This window comes from Columba livia, chromosome 4 (assembly GCF_036013475.1).
Source record: "Columba livia isolate bColLiv1 breed racing homer chromosome 4, bColLiv1.pat.W.v2, whole genome shotgun sequence".
Taxonomy (NCBI): Eukaryota; Metazoa; Chordata; class Aves; order Columbiformes; family Columbidae; genus Columba; species Columba livia.
This window is the reverse complement of record NC_088605.1, coordinates 55,529,129-55,556,008: the sequence shown is the minus strand read 5'-3', so window position 1 is coordinate 55,556,008 and position 26,880 is coordinate 55,529,129. Positions and strand designations below refer to the sequence as shown.

The following is a 26,880-nucleotide window of genomic DNA, read 5'->3' as shown; positions in this document are numbered from 1 at the left end:
GCATCTTACCTCAATCAGTAGAAGGTGCAATTCACCAGAAATATTCTCTCAGCAGCAGACCCAGTTCTGGTTGTTCTCACTGTCCTTACTCCAGCTGTTTGTCCTTACCATCCACATTGTGTCCCAGGGATAATCATCCAGTTCATGCAGTAAACTCATCTGAGTTTAAAAATAAGCAAAAATGGCAGAACATGTCAGTAGCCGATATCTTCAAGTATAGAATCACAGCAACTACACTGTACCCCAGATTCCTTGTAACTATAATGGGCCCATTCAGAGGCCAAGGAGGCAAAGATCACACACTGAATGCGGCTGTGTGTTGCTTACACACGGTGTTTCTATGCAGTGCTCTCGTGCCAAAGCCAAACAAAGATTACATGCCGCTGAAGCTTTGTTCAGTGCTGGACGTGATTTTGAGCATGTCATCTTCCTGTGGACCCACTGCAGTCCACGCTAAGTCAACATGACGTTTCTCAGAAGTTTCCATATGCTTTGGGCTAGACCTTGTCAGCTGACAGGTTCACTTGCAAACACAAGATTTCATTAAATCATATACATTACAAAATGATGCTACAAGACTTCATTTTGCATGCAGACCTTGTGCTTTTTTGTTTTTTTGCAAACATGCATTTTAACTTCAATATCGCCTCAGTTTTTGTCTTACACAAGAGGCATGGATTTATAATGCTGAATGCTGATTATCCTATTCTTCCTATTTGCTCTTAGGATGAAGTAGCAACCCCTTCCATAGTAGCAGGCAGTGGCTGTATTAACGGCAACTAAGCAAAGACAAGTACAGCATCAATGGGAAATAAAAATAGTGATTAGGTACAATAATGCCACAGAGTGGGTAATGCTCAAGCAGATTTCTGCATGATTTCTACCTTCTGAAATTTCTGCTGATTTCTACCTTCAAAACCACAAATACAGAGAAAAAGTAGCAACCACTGTCAAACAGCACACTCTCTTTTTCTGTCTAAGTTCTGGAAAAGGCGTTCTCTTGAGAACTACAGAAATAAAAGCATGGCTAAGCAAAAAGATACTCCTACTGATATGCAGAGCAGGCTTACGTAAAGAAATACAAGTATCAGAATACTCTTACTCCTTAAGGATGCTTGTCAGGGATTACAGCACTTTCTCACCCTATTTTCTAAGTTGCCCAAAAAAGACCCCCACAGCCAGCTCTGAAGGACAACAGATGTGGCCTATTTCAGACTAACAGTGCTGTGACTCAGAGACATGGGCACTGGCAGTCCCTCTTCTTCCCTCTTGAATACCTGCTCCAATTTTAGCTCTGGCACAGAAGCCAAAGAAACTGCCTGTCTCTCAAAACAACACCCTGGTTAATTCATTTTGGAGCCTATCCATAGGACTTGGCATTTCTCACCGCACACAGAAGCCCAGACCTCCTGGGTGCCAGGGCAGAGCGAAAGAACTCACCGTACTCAGCACTGTACCTGCTGAGGGCACGGTGGGCAGCTTTCACGTACTACACGAGGTCTGTCTCAGAACAGTTTTAGAGAGAAGCCTCACACAGAGGCTTTGCAGCAACCAAATTGCACAGTAACAAAGGCACCAGGTGTGAAAGCATCAGGAAAAATTATTCTTACTCCTTCTTACTCTGTGGCAGCAGGAGGAGAAAACTCTGCCCTGCCAGCTAGAAGCAGAGAGAAGCGTGCCTGGAAAGACACCAGCACTGCCAGGACATCCAAATAGGCTCTCACAAGGTTGATGACAAACCCCAGGCAAATGCCCTGCGTTAAGATCACTGTTAAAACACATTTCCCCTGAGCAGCATTTGTTTTCTTTAAAATACTCAGGTCAGCTTCGCTAAAGCTGCCTTAAATCCCAGCTGTCCATAGCAAATAGGGAAGGCAATTCAAATCAGAATAAATAAATAATGGTAAAGATTTGCAGAGGAAAGAAGACAGGCTTCTTTATGTTAATGACACCTCCTGGATTCTCTACCATTAACCCTGCTAATGGCTTTGTGTTCCTGTTGACCATAAACACTGAATACGGGATTGAAGGCTAAATTATCTGACGCCCCAAACACTTGAGATAAAGGACAATAACAAACAAAAAACACCCCACGAGCGAGCGGTGCTTAGTTAAGAGCTCTTTTTGATTTCTCTTTAAAAGGGAATTGCAAGTCACTAGCATTTTCTTGGGGCGGAAGGATAAATGAATGAGAAATGAAAAAGCCCGTTCCTTGCAGTCGCTGGCTGAGAGAGGAGCCAATGGTGCGGGGAGCCAGCTCCTCCACCCACCAGGGCGCCTATGGGAGCTCACCGCCGAGAGGTGTGTCCATGCACGGCTGGGGAAAGGCTGGCGGGCGGCGAGCTTCCCTCCGCGCTCGGCAGCTGCTGGGCAGCACGGAACGGCGCATGGGCTGCCAGTGTTTTAAACAAGTGTCTTTAATATTGCAAAGCTGATCCAAACCCAGCATGATACTTAATAGCACGCGTCGATCTCTAATGAAGGGTGGTTGCTAAGGAAACCACTTGAAAGCCTCCTTTAAAATATTTGCCACGTATTCAAAAGCCAGGATAACTTCTTGCTGTTAAATTACAAGAGCTCTTCAAAGGTCATTAGGAATATTCTTTAATCGTTCAGTTAGAAATACACTTGTAGTTCCTCTCAGCAGACAGAGGACTGAATTCAGACCTGGGACATTATCTTTGTTAAACTGAAGTCATGTCACTGAAACTATATCAGCTGTGCTACTGTGCAGCTATTCCAGAGATCAGATTTTTCAATTACATATTTCAATACAAAGTTACTATGTCTGACATCACAATGTTTTAAAGTATCACAACGTCTAACTTACAATACTTCACAATAGCTCAAGTTCAAGGACAAATTCAATTTGTACAACTAAAATGCTATGAATGGAGAATGCCAAAGGTACAATGTGAAGGGGAAGGAATGTTCTGTTCTAACTCGCTTATTTCTGCATTTAAACAAGGCACAAACAGTTCAGGAAAAATCTTATTCTGTTTCCAAATAAACTGCTCAAACACCCAAATGCCATTTAAAGTTCCAGGATCAACAAAACAAGCTTTTTTTTTTTCTTCTTCTTCTTCTTTTTTTTTTTTTTTTAATGTGTATTTGGTCTGGCTGGGATGGACTTAACTTCCCCCACACGAGTCCTCATTGTGCTGTGCATTGTATTGTATTTGTAGCTAGAGCTGTGCTGAAAACACGAGTGTTCTGGCCAGGGCTGAGCAGTGCCAGCACAGCATCAAGGCTGTCCCTCCAGCTCCCTCCTCCCCGTAAAAGCCAGAAAGCTGGAGGTGGGCAAGATGTTGGGAGGGGAGAAGGCGGGGACAGCTTATCCAAACAGATGAAAGAGCTATTCCATACCATATTATGTGCTCGGCAATAAAAGCTAAGAGAATGGGGGTTGGGGAGGGGGCACATTTGTTATTAAGGTGCTTGTCTTCCAAAGCAACCACTATGGGTACTGAGGCCCTACATCTGAGAAAGTAGCTGGACATCCCCTGCTGATGTGAAGTAGGGAATACATTTTTATTTTCCTTTGCTTCCATGCGTTGCCTTTGCTTTTCTTTATTAAACTGCCTTTATCTTGGCCCACAAGTTTTTAATCTTATTTTCTCTCCCTCTCTCACTGCAGAGGGGGAGTGATAGAGCGCCTTGGTGGGTACTTGGCATCCAGCCAGGGTCAACTCATCACACATGAGATCACTAATACAGGAACCTGACTTTCTTTTTAATGACTACAGCTAATCCTCTAGGCGTGCTTCTGGTCTGACCTTCCCAGAAAGCATAGTGTTTAGATACAGTTTATTTTCCATCTGTACTGGGACAGAAACAAGCCACATCATCTGAATTGAGAGGAACCCTGTGGCAACAGATGTGCAGCTGACTCCCATCTTTCCCACGAATGAGAACTGGTTTAGAGCCAGGAGTTTGATCTAGGCGCTCCTGTGCATCTGCTCAAGTTGCACCATAACTGTCCTGTTTTAGAATGTCTTCTCTTTCTGTGTAAGTCACGAGTCCCAAATGAGACAGAACCTTGTTGAGTACAATAAACAGAGGAAACAAGACTATAATATCCTAAAGTCTAAGCACACAAGGGATGTCACATCACCTGTCAAGGTGTAGAGCATGAGTTTGAGAATTAGACATTGCAGTGACAAAAAATAACACAGTTACACTTTTCTATTTCTTGTTTCTTGTTTCTATTTCTTGTTCTGATGAGAACACTGCCTAGCTTTCTTAGTCATGTTTGGATATTAACAGTATTATTATTTGTGCAAAGGCAATACCTGTCAAGAGTGCCACAAAGCACATTTCACTGAAAGAAGGAAGCTGCTTGTCACCCACACCCTGAGGACTGTGTGCAGTCCTTGTCAACAAGGAGGAGCGTAGCTGATCCACCAGGGCAGGCGAGTTTGGGATAAAAGGGATGGTGAGGCAGGCAGGGACCTCACTAACAGCCCCACAGCACCCAAACAAGGAGAGCCAGGCTAGCTGGTGACATCAACAAGGGTCAGCCACAGTCCAAGGACCACCAAGCCTGACGACAGAGACAACACGGGTTTAAGGTCAAGCCATGAAGTTACATCAGCTAGGGAAGGACAGGATCAGCAGAGGTGCACAGCCAGGCATGGGCATACCTACAGCACAGTTCGGGCAAAGAGTGATGGGCAAGGGCCTAGGCTTAAATTTGGCTCTCAAACCAAGGGACAGAGATCCCAAATAAAGCTTCCTGCAGCTCCTTTGCCAGCACTGAGGTCTGTGCCAGGGCTGGTTGTGAGCATGGGCAGCCAAAGCCCATGGCAGGGGCAGAGCCTGAGGAGTTTCTCAGCACACTTAGGGTCTGACAGCAGCCGTGCATGCCCTTCCCTCATTAGCTCACCTGATTTCGAAGGGCTTCCTTTGAGAAGTGCCATGAAGAATGATAGAGTTGCCAGTTAATTGAAGGTCAGTGTTAATAAGGTAGCTACTTCCTTTCACCACAGCCATGGAATGATTTCTGGTCTCTTCTGATCTGCTAGCAAACCTAGAGAGTACAGAAGGATAATTAGCTAGAAGTGTACCACAGGGAATGATTCTTCACTTAGGAGCATAGAAAGTATGGTGAAAATAAGTTCTTCCACTTGTAATGTCAGGCATTGCAGAGCACATCGTGCTGGTGAGAAAATAACGGTGTTCAGAATCGGTTTGCTCTGCATTTCTAGCTTGATGTGAGATCTAATACACAGAGATTACAATGGACACTTATTTTCCAGCAACCCAAGAATCACAGCCGCTGTATGTTCAGTCTGGGTGGGACAGCATGCTAGCACACTGGCAACCAAACTCCCCCTGCCCTCAGCAGTTTGGTTTGTTTTCCAGTCACATGAGACAGTCAATTATGCTTCTAGAATCTAAAGATGGAAGCATGCAGGAAAGAAGGATGAGTAAAAAAGGAAAGAGAGATAGCAGGAGAGAAAATCACAGAAAACGTATGTAAATCATGAAGGAAAATGAGAACAAAATAAAGTAGAATGAGTGGTGGGGGAGAGGGAAAAGTCAGGAATATGATGGAGAAGAAAAACCAGAGGCATTAAGTCAAAAAAGAGTGAGAAAATACTGCAGGAGCAGAAATTCCTTGTTAGGAGAGATGAAATCTAGAAAATTTCACTCATCTTTTAGGAAAAAAAAAATGGAAGGGGAAAGTCCAAATTAACTGTTGGCAGTCAAAAACAAATGTTACATATTACAAGTTCTGGCCTCTCCTGTTCCTGAGTTTTTTTGCCTCCTGTGCTTTGAGTGCTGTCAGAGGCCACTCAAAGTACTAAGTGCTGTGCTCTAGCCTATTCCCCCCTGTCCCCACCTATTCCCCTACGGATGCTTGCCATTGTGCCCTGGCCTCAGCTTCAGGCCTGCTGCTTTCTCACAAAGCTCTTCTTCTGCCTGCTGCCTCTTTTCTCCTGACACCTCAAATTCCTGCTGCTGCCCCATCCGCTGCCTCCCATTTAACTTCCAAAACCTTGTAAATACTAAGAGTAGTTCCACTGCACATAAAAGGGTCAGCGTGAAACATTTATAATTTCCATGCTGGCTTTCACTGCAAATGATCAAGGGCAGAAATTGTCTCTCAGCACTTGTGTCTAATATCATGTAAGTCCCCAACGCTTCTGTGAAGTGACACGTGCTGGTACCGCTCTGTAACTAGCAATACCTATTTTACAGGGTAACATCCTGTTTTCATTCTCAATAAATCACTGTGCTAGTTTGGATACACTTCTGTATGGGTCACTGCTGCTCAGGAGAACTGCTACTCTGTGCCTGATGCCAGAACTGGTTTCCACAGAGCGTTCTTTCTCCTTTGTCTCACTGAGGACAAACTGGAACCAGTGAACAACACGCAGTGACAGATGACAGTGCTGCTATTCCCAAAAGACTTAAAATTGGATTCTAAATGCTGAGTGGGACACATCTGGAAACCAGAACAATCTGGTAGGTGCTGCCATCCTTATTTAGCCCCTTCCACAAGAAGACCAGTACAGTGAGAGCTGTTTTCTTGCTACTTTTCTGTTGCTGGGAAGCCAGAAGCTGACAGATTTTGCAGTCAAGGCACATGGTAGAGCAGCCACTAGGACTGCTTAGCTGTACCCTGCATAATACAGATGTCATCTTGATGTCAGCTTTGCTCAGAATACAATAAATATGACGTTGCAGTAGGTGATCAAGGACATGACAAAGGATAAATGACATAATAAATGACAAATGGCAGCTTTGACATATTAAGGATGCCATTTAAAAGCAGCACTAGATGTAGATACACAGGTCCAAGTTTTTAAGAATCTGTACTAATAGCCAGACCTATGGAGAATCTGGTTTCCTGAAATACTGGTCCTTTGTGAGGTCCATAGTTGGGAAATTGAAAGCAGTCAGTCTATAAACCTACAGGTCCAGTATCACATTTAAAAGGGCCATTTATAAGGTATTGTCAGAGTCAATCACAAAGAGAAGTTAGAGGAGATAATGCCCTTGAAATAAACACACCCCCCCCAAACCTACCTTACCTCACAAACGTCTGGGATAATCTTGGTAGCAACCTTCTTAAGCTCCTACAGAAACTACATCAGCTCATATTTTTCTCTCCAGATTTCTTATCTTCAAGTCCTTGCCTCCAGTGGGCAGTGTGAGGTCAATGGGAGGGTGTTTCAAAGGCTTTTGCAACTGAGAGTCATTGGATTTGCCAAGTTGTGTCAAAGATCAAATACTGTCTCAGTAGCACAATGCCACACAAATGATCTCTTTAAACTGCAATTTGGACACGGGTCAAATGAGGAGGCAGCAGGAGTGTGTGTTTTTCTCATAGTGAAAGCCGCCTTGGAGAAGCACACTCGACTGTATTTTAACTGTACTGCCATATTTTTCCTTAACAACACGAATATTTTTGCCCCAAACCCTCTTGAGCGGCCCATGTGCAGCAGCTGCAGAACACAGCCTGCATGCCCTTGCAGCCGGGCTTCCCACCTGCCCGGGAGCGGCTTGGCGGGGTGCGGGCAGCCGCAGAGCGCAAACAGGGGGCTGTGAGGGGGCACGGCCGGGGCAGCGCGGCGGGCCCGGCACCTTCGCCTCGGCCAGGGCCATCCATACCAGTCTCCCACCTCCACCGGCCCCTCGGGGCGGCCACAACGCCACCCCCGCGCCTCCTGCCTGGCCCAGCGCCCCTGCCCCGCCAGGGACCCCGCCAACGGGCGGCTCCCAGCGGCCAACGGCTGGGCGCGCGGCGGGCGGGGCGGGGGCGGCGGGGGGGGCTCGGCCGCGTCGGCGGCCGCCATTGGGGGCGGCGGGGAGCAGGGCAAAGCCCATTGGCTCGGCGGGGGGCAGGGCAAAGCCCATTGGCTCGACGGGCTCCGGCTCGCCGGCGGGGGCGGGTCCCGGGGAAAGGCAGCGGGTGGGAGCGGGGTCCGGTGCCGCCGGCGCAGCGATTCTGAGAGGAGCCGCTGCTCTCGCACAGCTGGGTCGCAGCTCCCGCCGCCGCCAGCTGTCCGGGCGCGGAAGGAGGTGAGGGCGGACTGGCTCGATATCTGGGGCCTGGGGTGGGGTGGAGGGGGAAGGAGGGCGTCGTGGGGCGGCCGGGCTCGGAAACTTCTTCCTCCGCTCGGCCGTTCCCGCGAGGGAAAGCGAGGAGCGGGCTGGGCGGCAGCAACGAGCCGCCCCCGGGGAGGAGGCGCGCTCCGCTCCCGCTTACCGGCAGCGTTCCCCTTCCGGCGGCGGCAGCTCCGGTCTCGGGAGCAGCGGGCGGGAGGGAGGAGAGGGGCACCATGGGTCTCCCGGCCAGCTGCTCCGCGGGGCCGGGGCTGACTTGGTTTCCTCGCTTCTCTTCCGTCTACTCCGGTCTCTCCGCGGGGTTCCCGCTCTCCGGCCGGGCACAAAGGCGGCAGCGGAGAAGCGAGGAGCCGCCTCCGCCCTGCCCCGCACAGCGCTCTGCCCAGCCCGGCGCCCTCCCGGCACCGGGGCGGAAAAGACTTAAGCGGAGACACCGCTCCCGTCATGGAGGGGCTTGCGTTAAAGAACAGATCTCCGCCGGTCGCGTTAGACTTTCTCTCAGGGGCTCGCACGGCACTGTCTAACCTACGGCACAGCTTTTATGTGCGTAGAATAAACCCGTCCTAGTTCAGTCAGTCAGTTGTGTACTAATTCGTAATTAGTAAATTGCTGCCGAAACCTTTTTTAAGTTGCTACTCGGTGTGCAGTTTATTATCCAGGCGGGGAGTGACTTTACAGTCGTAGATGTAAAAAAACCCTTCTGATTTTAGATGAGTTTAACATACAGAAACCTATAGCACTGCCCACACCTATGCGGTTTGGAAAGCACGGAAGGCAAGTGCACTTACTCATGTTCAGAGTTTTAAATTCCTTTTAAAATACGTTTAATCCCCTGGGGCAGCAGGCATGCCTTCTTTTTCTTCCGGGTTCCTTTGTTTTTCCTTTTCTTTTCACAGTCTGGAAAATTTCCATCAGCCAAAAAGCAGCCAGCCTGTAAAAAGAGCACCATAAAAGCTGAACTGCAGTTTAATCGTTCACTTCATTCACTTTAAGTGCTGTATTTCTGTGTCTATGTAGCGCAACTGTTTCTTTAAATGTGTATAGATTAACAGGATCAGATGGAGCACCTCAAAACAGATTTCTCTCTGCAACTGTCTATCTTGGACTGTGGCTTTAGCACCAGTACCGTCCTTTCTAATACCTTGTTTTGCCCAGATAGGCTTGCCCTTGTTTTTGCAAACATCTGAGTTAGGAAAGAACAGACTGTTACATGTCCCACTGAAAGCATAACTGTTTACATCACAGAAACTAAAGATTAGTTTCCTATTCCTGACTTGTAAAGCCACTTGAAAAGCCAAACCATCATTAGTATTTATACCTACCTGGGAAAAAAAAAAGGGCTTTTGAGAGCTGAATTTGGTGGGGCACGAGCACGTTAATTAGCTAGGGATTTTGGATTAATCCTCCAATTCATACTATGGATACTGGGAAAGCTAAATATAGCTAACATTTCATGCTCTTCCTTCAAGCTGACGGAAGTGAAACGAAGTGTCAGCTTTGTAAATTGGCAGGATTTCAATTTTGTTGTGCAGAGTTTAACAGAAGGACATTAAGAGACTCTTGTTATGAGTCAAGGGTAACAGAAAAGAAAAAGCAATTCAAGAAAGTACATCCGTTTTAAAATACCTATAAGTGTACTGAAATAAGGATGCGATGTTGCTGTCACCCAGCAATAAAATTGAAAAAAATCTTGAAATTCCAGATGGTTGGTTCCACTCCCGTGTTGCTCCAGCCCACATTTGTCTGATGCAACGACAGCAATTCCCAGTATGTTTGACCCTTTATCAAGTCGACAGTTACTCTTTAAGTGCTAAGTAAAGAAACCTTTCTTCATCTGAGAATTGCATGAAAGGTAAACCAAGAGCATCTAAAGCAACATGCTTTGAGCTGTGAATGAAGAGTTTAGTGTTGGCCTCCAGAAGGCTAATGCCACAGCCATTTTCTACTAAAGCAACCATTCAAGTGACCTTTGACTGTGTGTTTTTGGGAGCACCTGGATTTTTGTCTAGTAATTTTAAAAAGTAGTTTTAACAAATACTTGAGATCTGCAGATGCAGTTGTGATTGACATGTGGGCAATGGCAAGGCACTCCAGCCCAAAATTACAGCATCTCTGGAGTGCATGTGTTGCTCTTTGCTGCTCGATTATGTCAGACCACTGTGCTGTCTTTTTTTTTTTTGCCTCTGGCATTCAGGAATATCATGTTTCCTTTGCAGATGAAAAAAAACTCTAAAATCCGAGCAAGTATATTTCTCCCCTCTTCCCCCCCAGAAGCCACAGTGCAGATGTTTCAGCAATTGTTTGAAGAGTATGCACGATAAGGTCATTTTCACAACCTTACTTCATATTTTCACAAATTCATATTTTAGCTGACGTGCAGCAAAGTCATTATCATTCTCATTTTCTCCATCACAACCTCTTCAACCTCTGAAAATTCAGGATATCGTTGTGCAGATGGCCAGCAGAAATGCCTTACCTTGATTTGGCTGCAGTACTCCCCCTCAGTTGTGGGCTGGTCTGTGTAGGATTGTTTCTCTGTGAGTCATGCAGATCGCTCTGCAGTTCTTCTCAGCAGCGCTGTGCTGTGCATGATTAGCGGGCTCAGATGGTGACATGGTTTCCCGAATGATGTAACTGAAAATTCCCCTTCCTGTGCTTCTTGTTTCCTGATCAGTTTTATCTTTGTTCTCCAAGACATTCCAGCAGCTGTGCGTCTTTTATTCCTACGAATCTCTGCAAAGACAAGTTATGTCAACAGCTGCTCTAATTAATTTGGTACGAAATGGAGGGTATCAAGTAAGAAGGAGAGCCGTGCTGACGTCCCGCCTCTTGCAAGACGAGAAGCGTCCGACAGCTGCATGCTACAGCTTCACCTCTGAGCGCCGGGCTTCCCGCTTCGATTCAGACGGGAGCGGGCGACCGACCACATGGGACACTTTTGGCATCTGGGACAACCGCATTGACGAACCTATTCTCCTCCCACCAAGCATAAAGTATGGCAAGCCGATTCCAAAAGTCAGCCTGGCCAAGGTGGGCAGCGCTACCCACATTGGGAAGCGGAAGGAAAACGAAGACCGGTTTGATTACGCTCAGCTGACAGAGGATGTCCTGTACTTTGCTGTATACGATGGACATGGTGGGGCAGCAGCAGCGGACTTCTGTGATAAGTACATGGAAAAATATATTAAGTAAGTGTGCATTAACCGAATGCATGTCAAATTAATTATAGCAGACTTTCCTTAGGACTGAAAAGGAGTGTTGTCACTAATCCTCCTAGGTTTTATAGCCACCTAGCCTGGTGGGACAGCAGGAACACTGGCCTGGAACAGTCCCTGTTATAACAGATATGCTATGAATTACTGATTCTGTATGTTCCCTGCTCCCGGGAGAAAGCCCACAAAGGCAGGAGAGGAAAATGCAATTGTACCCACCTTACAGGAAAGGGCTGGGAACACAGAGAGCGTGAACTGACTGTTTTCAGACAGAGTCACTGTGAGTGCTGACCTGTGGCTTGCTTATGCTCTTCTGTGTCTCTATGTCACATCCCTGCATGTTGGAAGAGGAATTTTATCTATTTGCAGAATTACAGGATTATGCTTCCCGTGCAGGTCATTAGTAAAATCATATTGTCTTTTCACTGAAATCCAGCATTATTCATGCATGCAGGGAGGAAATAAGGCTATGGAAAAGACTCATCAAGATGTATATTTATTGGAAAGAAGTTTAATTTTTTGTTTGCTTGTTTGTTTCCAGAGAATTTCTTGCTCAGGAGGAGAACTTGGAAAATGTTTTGAACAAAGCTTTTCTAGAAATAAACCAAGCATATGAAAGACATGCTCAGATGGCTGCTGATGGTAGGTGAAAAAATATTCTACTCATATGAATGGGGGGAATAAGGTTTTGTATATTTGCTCAGTAGTTTTGTAGTAAAGTGTCCAGAAAAAACACTTGAAAATAGTTTTACTTAACGTAGGATTTTGCTCAGCAAATGAAAAAAAAAATGCTTTACCTCCTTAAAATCAAAAATTTATAAAAAGTGTCAAGTTAGCAAAGAGGGATTTAGATTTGCAAGGAGCATAACCTCACTGTGTGAGAACCCTGGAGGAGGGGGTTGGTTTGGATATTTTGGGGGGGGTTTTGGTAGTAGCTTGTTTTTTATTGTTGTTTTTGTTTTTTGAAAAGCTGTTATTTCTATGGGTTAAAAGCATCAATGTCAAAAGTTCTCCTTTCTGACTTGGCTGCTGTACCTGAGGAGGAATGTAAGCTCAAATTAATACAATTGATATTGTTTCTGCACAAACAATCACAGGAGTAGCTGGGTATGAAAGGGAAAGACAAGCAGTGAAGAGGAAAACAAGGTTGGCTGTGGTGAAGGTGGCACTAGCCCTTTTAGGCTCCTTAGTCCTGACTGTTGGTCAAGTTCTTGTAAATCTGTCTAGAGCCTTAGTGCATCTGAAATTCGAGTTCCAGCAAATGGAGCTTAAGGAGAGTAATTTGGGAAGGAAGATGGAGGTCCCCATCCCAGTTCTGTCACAGGAGTTCCCTCAGCCATGAGATACAGTTCTAAGACTCAGTTCAGCAAGTCTTAAATAAATGAAACAAAACAAACCTGGCAACAACAACAGCAAAACCACAACAAAAGGCTTGTCCCAGTGCTGGTGCAGGAAACACCACTAAGGTTGTTGCAGAATAACAGAAACTGTAAAAATTTTCTCTTCAAGACAGACTTCAAGCCAACAAGCCCTCTAGGGACTGAAGTGAAACTGCTCTGGAGGTCCTTTTCTTAAGCGATGAATGAATACAATCAAGTAATGGAACATCTTCCTGTGCTTAAACTGCTGAATGAATCTAGGTAGATTCAAATATTTCCTGGCAGGACAGGTAGCCTGACTGCTGAAGTACTGTGAGGGATACACACCTTTCCTCTTACCTGCTACAAGTTAAGGTATCAGGAAAAAAAGTCTTAAGTTACGAAATCTAGCCCTTAAAAAAAGGGGGATTGAATCTATAAAGCTAATTACATTATGATATCCTTTAAATATATATATATTTATATGTATATATAAAACCTTTTAAAAATAATGATGTGGCAAAAAGGTCCAGAGTCACTTTTGTCCTATGGGGTCAGTTTTTAAGTGAGCTCATGAAAGATACATCAGTAGAGCTGACATGCTTTGTATCCAAGAGCCTCCTTGCAAATATGTTTTCTTAAAAGCCCAGATTCATGGAAGCGTCTGAATACAGGCTTATGCACATCCCTGGATCAGGACTTTTTGTTTTCACTAACTTGAAGTTAGTGAAAGCCCCTTTTTTAGTACGACAGCTCTTGGTTGGGCTCATCACAGTGACCTCTGTTAAGTGTCAGAGCAGCTTCTCAAGGAGAAGAATGGGGAACCACACTTGGTGTGTTGTTATTCTGAAAGTGGTTTCTGATTGTAGCATTTTGTACACGATACTTACAGAACTGGATAACAACAATATTTGACAGGCAAGTTGTGTGGCAAGCTGAGCATTTAGGAACTGCTTATAGGATTTTTTCCATATAATTTAAATAATTTGCGCTGCTTAATGAAACATAAATGCAAATACCAGCAAATTTATGTAACAGTTACCAAGACCCTGGCCAAACACTCCTCATTAAAAAAGTTCAAGGTTGAGCAAAATAGAGGGCAAAAGCATTTTCAGACATCCATGGGGGCCACACTCTGCCATGTATTCGGTGTTCCTTAGGTAGGCTGAGGACCTGCCAGCTCTCACAGGAGCCAGTGGGATCTGAAAGTGCCCAGTGCTGCTCTGGACTGGTTGCCCAGCTGAGAAATCAAGCTACAAGGGAAAGAGTGGGGTAACAGGGTGCAAAGACAAGTGCAGATTTCTGAACAAATGAAACTTTTTGTGTAATTTGTTGTTAAAATAATTCAATAATGTTGCTTAGTGTGAATATTTTTTGTTGCTGCTACTGTTCTGAAAATGTCAATGCTTGGCATGTATCCTTGTCAGAAGCCGACTTCCAAACTGATTCAGTTTGCCAGCGAAATAGTTCTGATTAATTGTGGCTATTCCAGATGTGACAGTCAAGACTGTTGCTAAAGTATCTTGAAAATATTGGCTAGTTGTGTAACACTGGGTGTCTGTGATACGCTGGATGCTCCCTAGGACTGACCTCCTTTTGAAACCTGGCCCTGGCTGAGAAAGAGGGAAATAATAGCTTAGTCTTGTCCCAGTACACAATCCTGCCCAGGTTGGCTCCTTTCACTGTACCCGCAAAAAAAAACATTGCATGTCCAGGACTTTTCTAATACACAACCAGCTTTGAAAGTGTGTGCCTGGGTGTTCAAAAGAATGTGACTCCTGGGACAAATCCCTGTAGTCAAAACTGTATGGATTTTGTTTGATGCATTGTTTATAATGCTATTTAAGGGGCAAAAACCTCATATAATGCCATAAATTTAAGAGGACTAGAGAGGTGACTTGTGGGAGCACCTATGTCTTCAAGGACACAGCCTTCTCTAGGTCACTTTACAGTTACAGAGTATTTGAAATTATAGTTGGGAAAACACATAGTGTAATACTTTCTGTGAGCTTTCAGCTAAAAATAAAAGTATGTGTGCATGTTCCAGGTACTGCTGCTGTGTCTGGCATGCAGTTCAGTAGTGGAGTGCTGTACCAGCCTAGTATCCACTCTCACAGTCATCTGTACCTATCATTTCACATAGAAGTATAAGAAACTTGCCATAGGCAGAGCTCTGGTAATCTGTCCTCCACCTAAATCCTTTTTAATCATTAACAGCCTAGAAAAATGCCTGAGCCTTGAAGCGTGGTGTTTGCTATCTCTTCAAAAACACACTTTCATTCACTTTCACACATTTAAACATATCCAGTCACTTTTAAATCACTACTAAACTTAGGCATGGGACACAAGGAGGCTCACATCCAACAGATACGTCATTATCCATGGGACAACCATTAACACAGATGGACGTAATTTTCTGATGTTTTTGACCACTCTTAAAAATGTTAATGTAAAGGCTGAATAGCCTTGCTATTCAGGACAGAAATAAGGAAGAGAATCATGTTCTTGAGGAAATTTGAGCATCTCTCTGGAGAAATGTAAGATGAACCCTGGCCTGGCCTGGTGCAGTTCCTCCAGAGTACAGCTTCTATTCACTGCAGGCGTGATCCACTGCTCAGGATAAAAAACAGGGAGTTTTTCCATCAACCTCCATGTTCAGTGCATCCAACTCTAATCACATTGGCCACTCACTTCCGGAATAGCCATCTTTTTAAAACATAGCTAGATACTAATTGATGTATCTGTGTTCGAAGGACACTCCTGGAATCTTATTATGCTGAGCAAACAACAAAAGTTATTTAAAATAAATTTTAAAAGTAGTGGGTTTTGGTTTTGTTGTTTTTTTTAAAGTTGCCATTCAAACATATGTTTTTTATTTCTTTGAATATGTCAGCCTGCAACACTGAGGAAAAGGGAGGGCTGCAGAAATTGTACTTAACTATTTCGTCAATCCATCAACCTTACAAAGACAGCCTTTTAATCCAAAGGCTCTGAATATTACCTAATTAAGTTAGAAGATACTCATTATAATACTAAAGGGGTGTTTATTAGTTGTATACTTTAAGATGGCCCCATTTTAGTTGGCACCGATTTGAACTCCCCATTTTTTATGATATATATATGTATAAAAATAAATAAATTACCTTAAGGAAAAGGATTGGGCCATATTCCATACTGAAGATGTTCTTCAGAGTGGACACTTGCCGTATACGACGCAGCTGGTGCCCTGGCATTGATACAGTTCTTGAGTCGATTTGTTGGTTGGTTATATGCCTCCAAAGGAAAAAAAAAACACCACAGCTTTTATTTTGGCTGAATTTAAGCTTGTTTTGTCACGCAGTTTTAATAAGAAGGTGAGAACGGTGGCAATTCCCCCAAAATGCTGAGGCTAATTTACCTGTGGCCAAGGGTGCACGTGTAAGCCTTAAGGACTGCCAAACTGGACATTACACAGCTCAGGACGGCCTCCTATACCACCTGCAAAAGACAATACAGGCAAAGCCAAGAGTGACCACCTCCCCTGTTCTGCAGCCCTTATTCTTTCATCTCCAGTGTTGCAGGTTTATTTGAACAAAGTCCCTGGGTGAATTTCCTATTTGCCTCTGTGTGCGTGTTATTTGTGGCAGACACTGTACCTGGTCAGCAGCTCTAGAACTGGAGGCCCTGGACACTATATGCTGGGCTTCAGTGGAAAGAGAGATCTGCTTAATTTTGTCCCAGGTGAAGGAGTCCAGCGGTTCCTAGCCTGGACTACTGGAAGGTTCCCACATCCTCTTTGTCACATTAGTTGAGATGTCTTGCAGTAAAAATTGTCCAGTGAGTGTTAAGAACCTATTGAAAGATATTAGTTTTATAGCGATATTGTTAGGAAAAAACCTCCTTAATTGTTAAAACCAATGTATGTGCTGATGCAATGTATTTTGACATTATTAAATAACCTAGTAGCAGTCGTAGTAAAACATGATAAATGTTATCCCATCATCATTCCTGTGTTTTGGAGCTGTGCTAGAAATTGTATAATGCTTAGCTAGACCGCTGTTTTTGCACCCCTGCCCAGGTCATGAACAGGTTCCAAGGAAGAGAGCATGAGCAGCATTTATTTGTCTGGGAGTTCTATGTAACTAGTAAACAAATTTATAAAGCTCAAGTCACTATGACCATTACCACAGTTCTGGCCAATATCTTGACTTGTTCATTAGTACTGTCCATTGGTTCTGTGATGGTGGCTCTTTTGGCTTTGAGAGTTTGCATCTTAAAGATGCAAATTGACTTGAATGTCTAAATGTTTCCAGTCATTTATGAATTAAAGACTATGAATCTTAACCTTTTCGGAAACTGCTTCTGTTTGTCAGCATAGTTCCAAAACCAAGGAATGAAATGGGAGAGTAGCAGCAGTTCTGCATTAATTTTAATGTTTAAATAAAATGTATTTTCTCTGAAATAAAAATGTAGTTTTATCTAGGTTCTTTATTTTACTGCTTTTAACTATTGGCTAAAACAGGTATTTTACTGCTTCTACTAAAATATCTAATCACTCTGGTACTTGTTAGCATCTTATTTTCATAATGTGTGCCTCAAAGTGAGGCTGCACCACGCTAGCCCTTGCTTCAAATTAGAACTAGGATGTCAGTGCTCACCTGAGCAGTCAGAAGCTACTGGCATCTAAATAGTTTTGATTATCATAGCCTGCCTTGCAGCCATAATCTAGTCCAAGATTTGACCTAGGTGGCTATGGTTGATATTTGTTATTGACATGTTGGTTAAGTGTACAGCTAAACTAAGTAATCACTGCAGTAATAATACCTGTTTTAAAATAATAACACAAGCTCAGTTTAGACTGTTTCATGAGGCTTTTTTTTTTGGTTCATCAGCTCACTGCTTTCATTGCACAACAAGGCTCAATGCATCTCTTGGGGCTCTGTGCACTTCAGTTTACTCCCAATCCTGTTTTACATACAGGATACTGAGACCTCGCAGAGTTGGGGAAGGAGTTCACCAAGATGCCAGAGCCACTCACCTTTCTGTTTCTGTAGTGTGGAGGGGGTCATGCCTTGTGTATGCTGTCAGTCATGTGAAAATGCAAATATAACTGGCAATTCTCATTCCTGAGTTAGCCCAAACCCCCTCTCTGGAATTGGCTTGCTTTTAAAACTGGGAAAAACTGGAAAAAAACTCAGAAGACCTATTAGAGGACTTTTCAAGGGCATTTATTTGCATTGGCTGTGAATGCAAATTTGTTCCAGGGCAATAACTTGTTCTGGTCAGAGGTTTTACTATAATAGCTCAAGTGAGCAGGAGTTACTGCTTTCCAGGCACCTCTTCCTGGTTAACCCTTACGTAATTTGCAGGAAGGGAAGATACTAGCTGTGAAAGGAGACTGCTCCTTTCAAAAAATAAACAAAAAAGGAAAGCCGGGCGCTTCTCCTGGCATTTCCTTTACCACAGATAAAACTGGAGATCTTTTGTAAAATAGGCAGACTGGCATTTCACCTTTTCAAGCATTTTATCGTTTTTTCCCCCAGAGCATTGTAGAAAGTGAAATGAGAAACCCTTAAATATACTTGCACCAGTTAATCCAACCAGGTCCCGGAACACAGTCAGCTCATCTCAGCTCACTCCTTGAGCCTGGAAGAGGAGAAGCCACCAACTTGGGCTCTATTCTGTCCTCTGGGCAGTCAGTCTGCACCTGTCAAGCCATCCCACCAGTGCCCTGGGCAGGTTGCCCAAAGGGCCACTGCCAGCTGACTGCATGGGTTTGCAGGCAGAAGGCGAGGCAGAACCTAGCTTCACACTTGCTCTGGCACCTCCAGCAAGCTGACAGGGTCTGAAGGGAGCAGTGTCCCTTTCTAAAAAAAGGCCATGGCTTGCTTGCTGGCTGTACCCTTCGTCTGCTGGCAAAGCTGAGGGAAGCGGAGTGAGACTGTAAGAACTCTCAACTGGAGGGACCCTGCAGACTGGGGTGAGGGATCGATCTAGTGTTTCTCTTCTGGTGAACTACATGGAGCTGCAGTTACAATTACTCAGCTGCTCACTTCACCTCTTAACAGAAGGGACGAACCATCAGCTTTACGGTGGGTTACCCATACAGTCACTGTGGCCAGGAATAAGGGCGATAACTCTGTAATTTGAGGTGAGCTAGTGGCACAGGAAAAATATTTGCTACAAGCTGAAATGAAGCCACCATACCTGGCACAGCTTTTATTTCACTTGCCCTCTTTGCATGGAGCCATGTTGTCGCACAGAAATACTCATCCTTTCCACTGCCTCTCTTTCCCCAGTCCTACATGCATGCACGTTTGCTGTATTTTTTTGTTAAAATATATAGATTTAGTTTAAACTTAAAAGCAGTTGCTTAGTGATAATGTAGAGCAGAAGTTGTCAGTGTTTTACCAGTTGAAACTGTTGCTGTTATAAATTATCCTGTGCCTTGAGGCAGTACTAACATCTCTTTCTCCAATATGGCATTTATAGCAACTCTGATGAACGCTGGGAGCACGGCAACAGTGGCCCTGCTCCGGGACGGTATCGAGCTGGTTGTGGCAAGCGTGGGAGACAGTCGTGCTCTGCTGTGTCGAAAGGGAAAGGCCATGAAACTCACCATTGACCATACTCCCGAAAGAAAGGAGGAGAAGGAAAGGTACGTGTTAGCTGATGATGTGGTTTCCTGGGGAAGGGCCTTGGTCAGGATGTGCTCATGTTCTGCTGCTGGGTTGGGCCTGGCAAAAAGCAGAGAGTAGAACATAAAGCCCTAGACCATCTCTGAGCTGACAGAAAGCAGCACAGCTCCAGTTAATTAGTTTGATCCATTTAGAGGACCAGAGATTTGGAAAGCCCCGCATGAGCAGTAAGATCCCTATAGCTAGGACTTGGTACAGAGCCGTGACCACATGGTTCAGCCTTGTCCAAGACTGCCAAGTTAGAGCCAAGACCAGAGGAAATGGACTATGGTTCCCAGGTCAGGAGTCAGCCCACCAAGCCACATCCCTTCTGTAAAGCTTTTCAAACAGCAAAAGCCAACCCTCAGTGTCCCAGCTTAGGTCCTCCGTACCCCATTCAGCATCGGTAGCTAGTGACAGAAATGACACAGAGAGACAGGAGTCAATGTAACTCATATCTGCTTTTTCTCTTGTGCCTCTGGACAGGATTAGGAAGTGCGGTGGCTTCATTACCTGGAACAGTGTGGGACAACCTCATGTGAATGGTAGACTTGCAATGACACGGAGCATAGGAGATTTGGATCTTAAAAACAGCGGTGTGATAGCCCAGCCAGAAACAAAAAGGGTTCAGGTAAAAGAAAGCCTGGTTGACCGGGACAGCAACATTCGGACTAAGGGGCATCATAGGTATTTGATGCAGGTGGTAGTAGCCACATGGCATGTGCCCAGGTGCAACCTAATGGCCAAGCACTGTTTTTTATTTGTGGTGAAATAATCATAGACCAATTCTAATCAAGTAATTTCAGATTAATACTAACAGGACAGAGAAGAATCTGACTCTGATAGTAAATTAAACTAGATCAGCTTCTAAATCCTGTTTATCACAGTAGAATATAGGATGAGGGAAGAAAGATAGCATGTGATATCCGTTACTGAAACACAAAGATTTTTTAGTCTGTTTGGTGCCTGTGGTCAAATGAATAATTTTGAGGTTAATGCTGATATAAAACCATCCCTGAGAACTAGGTGGGATATGGATGAGCTAAGTTATTGAAAAAAGTAGACTACATAGAAGTTTGCATATTTGGGAGAAAGGGAGGAGAAAAGAGCAGTTAGATGCGTCTTACCATAGTTGTTTGGAAAACAGATTAACCACCCAGAAGGTATTCAGCAGACTTGCCTTTTGTGTCAAGGCTCTCCTCTCAGCTCATACTCTGGTGAATACTTTTCCTCAATGCACCCTCCAGGGCCCATGGAACTTATATTTAGTTAGCCCTAATTAAACACCACCAACTAGGCCTGAGGTGTTTCGGGAGATGACCACAGTGCTATCACTGAAATCCTCAGTTTAAGGAAGTATTTTGTTTACCATGTAACATATGGATCTGGTCTTCTGGCCCCAGTGTATTCAGAGGGCTGCTTCCTAGAACTGGAAGCACCTTAAGATGTTCTCTGCCAGTACAGGGAATACAGTCTGTGTGGCTGATGGATGTGTTTGCTCCATCGTTGTGCATACTCTGTGCCTTTATTGCAGTTACATCATGCAGACGACAGCTTTCTGGTCCTTACTACAGACGGTATTAACTTCATGGTAAACAGTCAGGAGATCTGCGACTTTGTGAACCAGTGCCATGATCCTACTGAAGCTGCCCACCTTGTTATTGAGCAGGTAATGCCAGGGCTTCTCTTGTTTTTTGTTTGGTTTGGTTTTAAAACAAAACAAGTGTACAGCCACACATTCAACAGTGAATTGAACTGTGCTGGCTGAGACATTCACTAGTCCCAACGGCTGTCCTTTTTCTTACCCTGGGTCTCACCACATCCTTGCCAGGGATGTAGGGATGTCATTTCAGTTAACCTGCTTAGCTCCTGATCCACTGAACTGTGTGGCACCATAGCTGCAGTTTACTCCCGTGCTGAATATGTCATCAGCATAGACAGAAATGGCCAGTTCCCCACCAGGGTTCTGGACGGCAGCACGTCCTGTGTGCAGCTCTGGGGCATACCAGAATCTGCAGTGTCAGGGCTGAGAAGGTGCAAGGACGTCTTTGGCCTCAAGGCATACTGTCTCACGTGGAGCCAGATACTTGTTTCATTTTCCAAGCAAGAACGATGATGATGCTGACAACTTGTTTCTTCTCTCAGGCAATACAATTCGGCACCGAAGACAACAGCACGGTTGTCATAGTGCCATTTGGAGCATGGGGAAAATACAAAAGCAGTGAGATCAACTTCTCCTTCAGCCGCAGTTTTGCTTCCAGTGGGAGGTGGGCATGAAGACCTGCCACAGCTACCTTGTCCTCCTATAACCTGGACACAGCATGCTACAGGAGAACACAGCCATCTGTTCATAGGCTGACTCAGTGTCTTGTCCATCTCTTCCGTTCCCAGTGTTATAGAAGATGCCGCTGCTCCCTCGGTGTGTAGTGCCTCATTGCCTATGGCTGATTGCATTTTGCAGGGTTTATTTATTCCAGTCAGCATAGAGGCAGCTGTTTCTTTGGGTTTGTAGTCCCAGCAGCTCTATACATCACTTTGTTCACACAGATGAGGCTCTGCGGTTTCACCTAAGGCTGGAGGTGGTGCATGATTGTTTCATACCTACTTGTATTACCCAGGACCTGTGGTTACCTGGCAGCTGCGTAAGTCTGAATCTCTGAGCCGCATGCTGGCTTCTTCATATGTTAACACACGGGAACAAACGCGTAAGTGTTCTTAGGTAGACAAAAAGCAGGTTTGTTGTCTTCCTCTGCTATGCAGCCAGTCAAAACTCCCCTGTGCTTCAGGAGAAGCAGGTGAAAAATAAGGGGGAAGTTCCAGAAGGGTTTAGTTGGTGATGCCAGTGGCATTTGGTGGAGCTGAACAGCTTCCTGAGACAGTGCTGCTTGGCAGGGCTTTATGCTCTCACTGCCACTATCTGTGATCCTCTAGCTCCAAGGAGACGGAGCAGGCTGGAGGTATGTGCCATTGGACAGATGGGAACATCTCTCCATGGGGTCCAAAGCCTGTGTGGTCTCTGTGGACCATTCAGCAGCCCCTTGCACCGTGTTCTCTTTGGTGTGCCAGTGCTTGACAGGAGCACAGAGCAGCGAAAAAGCTGCACTTTTTTGAAATCTAGAGACTCATCAACTTGAATTTTTTGTTTCCTTGTTTTTTGAAGGTAAACCAAGCGATTTAAAATAGTTTACTAATTGAGATTCTTTGGACGTGTAAGACAAGAGAGTTTATTTCTTCATAACTATATGAAGATTTTCCTGCATTCTGCTGAGGGTTTCTTTCAGTTAGTCGTGATCTCCTGTGTCTGTGGTATACAGGGAGCTGTAAAATGCCCAAAGCAAGCAAGCTAGAGAAAAGAGACACATTATAATAACACAAGGTAATTTTTATAAATTTGGGGTATTATTTCTAGTAGGTGTCAGCTATTTGGATACCAGAAGGTAGTTTTATACTTAAAGGAAGTGTTCCCACTTCCCTTTCCGGAGGGAGCCTGTGTCCACTGAGGCATGGGGGGACCAGAGCTCTGAGCCAGCTGAGGTCACTGCTGTGACACAGACTGCAGGTGGCAGCGGGTGAAGATCAGTCCCAGTGTGCCTTATCCAGACCTCCTTCTGCCTCTGCTTCACATCAAGCCTGCAGCTCCTGTGGCTTCCAGGTCACCCTGTTGCAACAAAATACAGGCAGAGAAGAATTGGACTCTTCTCAGGCTTGCCACAGTATTTTTCATTCTGTGGATATTTCCAACAGCACAACTGTAAAAACAAACAAACAAAAAGTGAAAGAAAAGTTGCTTGTTACTAAATGACCTTGGAATAAAGAACAATTCCTGAGATTCCTGGCCCAATTCTCATTTTCCAGCATTAAGTACACATCTTCATTACTTTCAACCCTTTCTTTTCAAGCCCAGGGCTACACCGTGGGCAGTCATTCCACATGTGTTTTCTTGCCTCTGGTCAAGGGCCTGGGAGCACCTTGCAGAGCCCAGTGTTGTCTGACAGCATGAAGTAGCAGGTGGTTAGAGAGTATGCTGGTTTTGTCCCGTCACTTGGTGTGTTACATGGTGTACACAACGTGTATATTTGGACTAGAGGTACAAAGAGCTTGTAAATCAATATTTGTAAATCTCTATTGTATTGGATGCTGTTGCCCAGGCCTCCCTAACAGTTTACAATAATAATCCCGTCTTTCTGCCCAGATTTTCCCCACGGTTGGGGTTCAGTCTTCACCTGAGGTCAAAACGTTTGCTGGTTGTGGTCCTGGGCTCAGCCTTGCTTACCTGAGGCAGAATGGCACTTTTAGTTCCAGCCAGCAAGAGCAGGTTCTCAGTCTGCAGCAAGTTGAAAGATTCATACAACCCTTTGTGGCAAAAAAAGATGGCAAAATGTGGCCTCTCCTGAGACGCTGGCCTAACAGATTCAGAGAGCTGTTCCAGGAACATGGCCGTGACCAGTTTGCACTGCAGCGTGCACAGCTGGCAGCATTTCTCCGGTGAAAGAAGTGACCTGCTAAAACCAACAAGTCTGATAGTTCGTAGCAAAGGGTTAACCACGATGCACGGTGGCAGTCTGACTCTGGGCACAGGGAAGGGTTAGAGTCAAGCTCTGGACAGGGAGTTGCCACTGCGGGCAGCTTTGGTATGAGGTGTCAGACAGGCATGACCTGTGATTTAGGGCTTTGGACAAGCTCCACGACACCATCATGTTCCAAATGCTGCTCATTTCAGCTCGGCCACCTATCCAGACACAAGATATCAAGGGCACTGCGGGTGTTGGTGACACGTACATGTTGATTTTTTTTTTTGAGCAGTGCTGGATCCTTGCCAAGCTGAAGACATGGCATTAAATGTAGGCTGCTAATGAAAAACACTGCAAATGAATAACAGGTGCTCTGAGGAATAACCCAACAGTTAGCATAGCTTCTAAGCATTGACCCAGATGTAACATGAAATGAGAGATTTCTTATCATTCAAGGTTTTGGGGCTTTTCTGTTTTACCCCTATGTGGTTGCCTGATATCATAGATAACAGAAGTGGTTGGGGGCTTTTACTTCTTCTAACAGAGTGGTTATGCTATCAGAGGAAGGATCAATCCATAACTTCTTTTACATTTTATAAAGGAAGGGATAAGGCAAAGCTTTGCAAACCAGAAGATGGTTAGATAAAGATGTATTGGCAGCTGTTATTAGTGCCTTTATACAATCACAGAAAAACTTGTGTTGGAAAGGACCTTGAGGTGTCATCTACCTTGGCCTCCTGCTCAAAGCCGGGCTAACTTCAGACTTGCTTGCTGCACCGAAGGAATGTGCAGTGACTGAAAATGAATGGGAGAAGAACTTCTTTAAATTGCATTGAAGCTGAAAACTTACCAGTATTTGAAAAACAACAGGCACTTTGTACAGCTACTAATAAATTTCACAAATAAATTGGCATGTACTTGGAACTAACAGAGAGGAGCCATTTTGCTCAAAGCAAAGGTGGGCCAGGAACTGACAGGACGTTACAGAGATGCATTTCTTCACACACAGGCTATTCTCTGGCTGTCCACTCTAGTTTTCTGTACCTCATTCTGATGTAAACAAGCTACTGATGAAGATTAAATGCTTTGCCAAGTGGCCCAGCAGTCTGCCTGTTCCTGCTGCCATTAAGAGCAGAGAGACATTCACACTGGTTTGTGTGGATTCTTACTTCACGCTGCACAGGGCAAGACTGAGCGCCAGCTTGAGAAGAACAGCATTTTGTTGAGATGCTCGGTTACCAGGACCGCTGGCCTCTGCCTCCTGAACCACAATACTGCTTTTTCCTACCATTATGACAGTGCGTGAATTTGGAGTGCGTGGACGGAGGTCAGTGGAGCAAAGCCACGTTGGGGAAAGTGGAAGCGGTTTGTCATAGTGGTATCGGGGATCACATTAGCAGTGCCTTGGTAATGCCGGCCAGCAACCCTCTTGGCACAGGGTTCTCCACCAGAGCAAGGTACGGCTCTGCTGTGACAAAGCTGTACTTACTTTTTTTCTCTCTAGTCTCTAAGTCTCCTGCCATCTACAGCAGCTCTGCAAGCAACCAGCTTTACACCCCAAGAACCAGCAAAATTCTCTTGCCTAGCAGAGTGATCTTTTCAGCTTGAGGACAAAAAAGCAAATTGTCCTAACAACGAGTTGCCTGTCAGAGAGGTTTATTCTGAAGGGTCACTAGAGGTAGCTTACACTTTGAATGAAATGAAACAGAATCTCAGTTTGCTCTCTAGCTTCCTATCTTTCACATGCATCTGGTGTTTCAGCAAATTTTTAAAAAATTTATTTTTTTTACTTACAGACAATATTAAGGGTGACGTACTGAGCAAACCGTAACAAGTGTTAGCTTTTCTCGTGCCTTTTAGGGATGGATTCTGAACTCTGATCAGTCTGTTAAGAGTATTTTCTTGCCTGAACACTCCCCCTGGAGCGGCGGGATCTCTTGCTGGACAGGCACTGCAGGAGGGTGGGCTCTGGGTGCAGAAAGGCAAAAAAACATCCTGCCAGATACTTGTTTTTACTGTGAGGGTATGGAAGGCACAGGGAGTCTCATGTTGCTGGAGGATTTAATAGAAGTGTTGAGACTGTGACTGGAGTTCCAGCTCGGTCTCTCCACCACCTGGCAAGTAGGGTTTTGCACTTTGTAGAAGGAGTTTGCTAAAATGTCATTTGCGGCCTTGACTTTGGAGAGCTGGTCTCTCTGCAAGGTGAACATAGTGCAAGAGATTGAAATGGGTCCTTAGTACAATCAGTCCCTTCTGGTTGAAGAGCTTGGGTCAGAGAATAATCATATTTGTGGTTGGGAGCAGGGGTGTGGAGAGAAATCAGCAACATTACTGCTTTTTATATACTTGGGGAATTGAAAATTGTGAGGAGCTTAGACTCACCGCAGGATTTCTGCTGACTTCCCCAAGTTCAGGGTATCAGATCACCTTTTCTGTCGGAGCAGGCAGATGTGCTGCGGTCAAAGGCATTGGGATTTCTAGGTAAGGGAGACGCACAAAACCCCAGGTATTGGTGAAACCAGTTTAAATTTTTCTTAAAATACAGGTGGGCACTGCTAGGCCCATTCATCACTCACCCAACAAGCTGAATGTTTGGTGTAACAACACTCTGGGTATTCCTTGGTTCCAAAGCTGCTGTTCTTAATATGGTGACATCCAGCGAGGTTTCCTCTTGACCCAGGATACCGATTGCCCGGGCAGCAGCGCGTCTCAACTTTCTATAGACTTAAGTGCAATTGTATACATTTGTTACATAGTTTTCCTTAGGACTGTGTATAACTACTGTGGTTTGATGTTTATGTTTGGTGTAATCAGTGTCCATTAATTCATCTTTTACAGACGTCTCCATTGTGCCTTTTTTTTTTTTTTTTAAATATTTGTTTTCATCAACTCAAAGCTACAGTGGAGCAGATCAGTCTATATGGAATGCTTGAAAGGTCTTTTAATAAAGAATTGGCTTCTAGAGTTGTGTCACTAGAAATGGAATTTTTTTCTTCTTCTACCACATTGCAAACTACCAGAAAAATTTTTGCTTCCCAAGCTCTGTCATGACTGTCCTCTCAGCCCT

At 44.7% G+C, this 26,880-nt stretch overlaps 2 protein-coding genes across 3 annotated transcripts; one reads left to right on the top strand and one right to left on the bottom strand.

Annotated features, from left to right (window-relative positions):
- Positions 1-21: 21 nt before the first annotated feature.
- Positions 22-8,522, bottom strand: LOC110363693 (basic proline-rich protein-like). Its single transcript, XM_065062949.1, has 3 exons — positions 7,041-8,522; positions 4,886-5,029; positions 22-159 (listed from the first exon to the last, which is right to left on the bottom strand). The coding sequence occupies exon 1, from the start codon at positions 8,520-8,522 to the stop codon at positions 7,227-7,229; it is 1,296 nt and encodes a 431-aa protein (XP_064919021.1). The 3' UTR covers positions 22-159; positions 4,886-5,029; positions 7,041-7,226.
- Positions 7,900-26,775, top strand: PPM1K (protein phosphatase, Mg2+/Mn2+ dependent 1K). 2 transcript variants are annotated; one of them, XM_065061874.1, is made up of 7 exons: positions 7,900-8,031; positions 10,771-11,264; positions 11,830-11,930; positions 19,118-19,283; positions 19,789-19,933; positions 20,837-20,971; positions 21,448-26,775. In XM_065061874.1, exons 2-7 carry the CDS (start codon positions 10,825-10,827, stop codon positions 21,577-21,579), a joined length of 1,119 nt encoding a protein of 372 aa, XP_064917946.1. In that variant the 5' UTR covers positions 7,900-8,031; positions 10,771-10,824; the 3' UTR covers positions 21,580-26,775. The 2 variants fall into 2 exon arrangements, with proteins under 2 accessions (XP_064917946.1, XP_064917947.1); XM_065061875.1 differs by having other exon boundaries at positions 10,751-11,264.
- Positions 26,776-26,880: the final 105 nt, after the last annotated feature.